This window comes from Nanorana parkeri, unplaced genomic scaffold, assembly GCF_000935625.1.
Source record: "Nanorana parkeri isolate BGI_ZX_2015 unplaced genomic scaffold, ASM93562v1 scaffold2264, whole genome shotgun sequence".
In the NCBI taxonomy this organism is placed as follows: Eukaryota; Metazoa; Chordata; class Amphibia; order Anura; family Dicroglossidae; genus Nanorana; species Nanorana parkeri.
The window spans coordinates 133962-138105 of record NW_017308532.1 but is presented as its reverse complement, the minus strand read 5'-3'; the positions used below and the strand labels follow the sequence as shown (position 1 = coordinate 138105).

At 42.7% G+C, this 4144-nt stretch overlaps 1 protein-coding gene across 1 annotated transcript in view; it reads right to left on the bottom strand.

Annotated features, from left to right (window-relative positions):
• Positions 1–1238: 1238 nt before the first annotated feature.
• LOC108801247 (anti-sigma-I factor RsgI-like) overlaps positions 1239–4144 on the bottom strand; it is a 14442-nt gene continuing 11536 nt past the window's right edge. The window contains exons 8-9 of the mRNA XM_018573182.1: positions 1892–2040; positions 1239–1343 (exon numbers count right to left, since the gene is read on the bottom strand). Coding sequence (XP_018428684.1) covers positions 1239–1343; positions 1892–2040 — 254 coding nt within the window. The remainder of the gene's footprint in view (positions 1344–1891; positions 2041–4144) is intronic.

The following is a 4144-nucleotide window of genomic DNA, read 5'->3' as shown; positions in this document are numbered from 1 at the left end:
TGTCCTATAATGTGTCCTATAATGTGTCCTATAATGTGTCCTATAATGTGTCCTATAATGTCCTACAATGTCCTATAATGTGTCCTATAATGTCCTATAATGTCCTATAATGTGTCCTATAATGTCCTACAATGTCCTATAATGTGTCCTATAATGTCCTATAATGTCCTATAATGTCCTATAATGTGTCCTATAATGTGTCCTATAATGTCCTATAATGTGTCCTATAATGTCCTATAATGTGTCCTATAATGTCCTATAATGTGTTTGCAACCAGAGAGAAATTCAACATCCTATTAAAAGATGTTCAGCAGCTGATGTGTATTCCGACTTAGGTCATGTAGCATGTCCGTTGTGGGTCTGAAAGGTTATAGATCCGGGAGACACTTTCCCCTTGTAAGCATTGTATGCGTGTAACCCAGGAATAAATCCATACAGGCAGTCCTGCTTGATATATATCAATGTCCTCCAATGGCAGCCCAATAATAGGACTCACACTGCATCCTAGATGGAGAGTCCAATGCTTTGTAGGATACATAGACTCAGTTCTGTACAACGCATGTAAAGAAACACATATATACGTGTTTCCCCGAAAATAAGACACTGTCTTATATTTTTTGGGGCTCAAAAAAACACACCCGGTCTTATTTTTTCTTTTTTATAGAGGAGGCACCGGCTTATATGGCTCTGCTCCCTCCGCTGCCCTCCGGTCCACTCGGTGTATATAATAATCCGGCCACTCGGTGTATATAATAATCCGGCCACTCTGTGTATATAATAATCCAGCCACTCGGTGTATATAATAATCTGGCCACTCGGTGTATATAATAATCCCGACACTCAGTGTATATAATAATCCGGCCACTCAGTGTTTATAATAATCCGGCCACTCAGTGTATATAATAATCCGGCCACTCAGTGTATATAATAATCCGGCCACTCAGTGTATATAGCCCACATATAAACTTACGATAAATCAACAGTGTTAACACCGGCTAAACACAGTTCCCTTCGGAGCATTCATATATGTATGTATCCCATGACTTGTCCATGACTTGTGTGAGTCACATTGGCTATCAAGATTTAGTAAAGATAAGGAAACAGTCCTGCCATCCAATCAGAGCGTGTGGAAATCTTTGTGAAGGAAAAGGAATGAGGAATAAGCAAGGCATCATGCCGGGGTATTGCTACTGAGAGTTGTGTGTTTGTTGCATAAGAGAATATAAGTCATGTGATACTTACTCCATGCTGCCGTCTGTCCATTTTCCTGTCCACAATTCACCATGCTTGTTATATTGGGTTAATCCGACCCAAAATTCCTTTCCTGTGATGGTCACCAGTCTCTGGATAACAAGAAACAGAAAATTAGTTATCTGCTCATCTGTAATCCCCTTACCTTCCACTGCTTCCAGCCAACAATTCTCCAGATGGAGTTATACAGATATAAGGCCTGGAAGACTTCTCCAGAATTCCCCATTCACATTTAGATGTCTGTACAACAGAGGCATTTATAGGCCAATACAATATGGTAAATGCTCATATAATCTTATTGTTGGTGAAATGAAGGGTCTGGTGACAGGGTCTCTTTCCCAGAATCCCCCATTATCTCTCATATGGAATATAATATATAAACATGGAGTGCAGGACTTAGAACTTCATGTCATGGAGAAGTCTCATCTCATCACATCCTCCTCTGTCTGTCCTGTGTCAGTTTGTAGCTCCACCATAGAGCGGGATTCTGACACTCGTCACATTGATGGATCGGGTCTCCCTGCAGAACAGGCTTAGAACCCCCAATCTAAGCGGGAGAGTGATTCCTATACAGGAGCCCAATATATGTCCCATCAACTACTCTCCACCCCACCTCACACCATGTGACCCCGACACTGACCCGTATGGTCTCCTCCTTCACAGTGGCCAAGCTGGAGCCGCGTTCCTCACAGTCTCTAGCACTGTCTGTACGGGATTTCTGGATCTCAGAGAAGAAATAACATTTGTCATTGATGGTGATCCAGAGATCCGGACATCTAGGAGACCGACCTGTAATATGGCAATACAGAGACCATCAATAATGACAGAGAGAGGGCCGTACACAGGATAGACCGTCCTGTAATATAGAATATTAGTCCTAAAGGAGAAATAATGATGATGAGTGGTATCAAGTATATATTATTTACTGCACAGTGCACAGGAAGAAGTGGTTTGTGTTGGAAAATACAACATCATATACTGACATTGAGACGTAATATGTCTTTTGAGATGTAGATGGCGCTGTAGTGCAATGTTAGTTTCTATGTGCTTGTTCATCTATGATATACAGAATCTCGCTGTGTGTGCTATAAATGCTGTATTCTGGTGTAATGTTCTTCTAAGCAAGTAAAACCTAATTCAGTGTTCCTCAGGATCTCAGAGCAGCATCTAATCACATGACCGACAGTGTGGAGTATATACTATTCTGCATAGTGTGAGGGCCGCATTTACTCTCTCTGCTGCCCCATGGCCAGGTTCTTCAATGCACCCCTCTCCCCGCCAAACCACCTTCCCATGGCAGGCTGCATGCAAGTGGGCTTCCCCGCTGTACATTTAGCCCTACTTGCCCGAAGCCGGGCTAAATGTAGAAAACTACCACTGGCCCGGCACCCGGAACTGCATGTCCTGGGCATCGGGAGATAGGAATTTGACACTCCTGCTGCCCCTCTGCTCCCTGCTGCCCCGAGGTCGGGCCTTGGTTGGCCTTGTGGGAAATCCAGTCCTGCATAGTGTACAGAGTGAATCAACGTGAAATATATCATGTAAAGCACGGTGTTCAGAGTTGATGATATGGAGTATATAATGGGCAGCCCTGGCCTAGAGAATGGAGTGGTGTGATTCGTGTCATTTCCAGCAAAGCATACAGAGTGGGTCATGGTGGAATACATTACATACAGCACAGTATAGAGAGTGTAGTGAGGTGGAGTATAAGCCTTGTTCAAAATGTATTGAGTGTTTTAGTGTTGAGTATATAATGAACAGCAACGCATGCAGAGTGGAGTGCTATACAGTAATATATATGTACAGCACAGTGATGTGTGGTAAGGAATATATAATGTACCGCACAGTGTACAGAGTGTAGAAGTCACATTGCCCTTCTCTTCTCACCCCGTGGGGTGCTCTTTGCGTATCATTATTTGTGACTTCAGGTTGTAAGAATTTGGGGAACTTCACCCCGCTTGACTTCTACATGTTATATACAACTGTAATATGAGGACGTGATCCCCCTTAGATGGAGCTATGTTGCTCTTTATGGGCCCTCTATAATAGAGTGATGCTTTGGTGGTGTATTGAAGATTACCTGGGCGTCAGTCTGCCATGTTTTGTATCTTATGGTGGTGGCACATTTTTGGTTTACCTTTGATGTTCCTGATGTCATTGACCCCGGGCTGGGGCATCAATACTTCTCTATTTAATGAAGGGTAATGGTATTGAAAACCATATAGCTCACCTTATGGTACCTGACCCCTCCTGCTCATTGCTATCAGATGCAGATTAACCAACACGTGTCTTTGCCTGCCCACCACCTGCCATTGAATGGTCCTTCCCTTCTAAAAGCTCCACTAGCCCCTCCCCATCCCCAGAGATTGGCTGCTGAAATGTTTAAGCCCCGCCTGTAACAATGACTGCATTGTATTGGTAAATTGTATATGTAATGTTACAAACTATGTATATTGAGAAGTTACATTGTCATTTCCCCTAGTCTAGGTGGTGTGTTATACAAGGTATTCCTATTGGGTCTTTCTTGTTTTTATGACACAGTAAAGTGTTCTCTGTTCTGATTGGTGAATTCATGACATTAAATTGTACAATAACTTTTTTTGGAACATAAGGGGAAAGCATTGACTGCTGGTGATTCTACATTGCTGATAGGGAAGCTATTGGCTTTCTTTGGGATTACAGCTTTCCACCCCCTGCTCCACACGCACAGTACTAAGCCTAAGCAGAGGTGAAGCATACCACCCCTGTACAATTAGGCCACTCCCCTGAGGAACTCATGTTTAGATTTTGTTTGTTAATTTTCACATTTATAAACTTTGTTGGCCATTCACTATCATGACTTCCTGTAAAACGTTTAGAAGTGCCTACTGTGCAGTGTATATATGTATATATA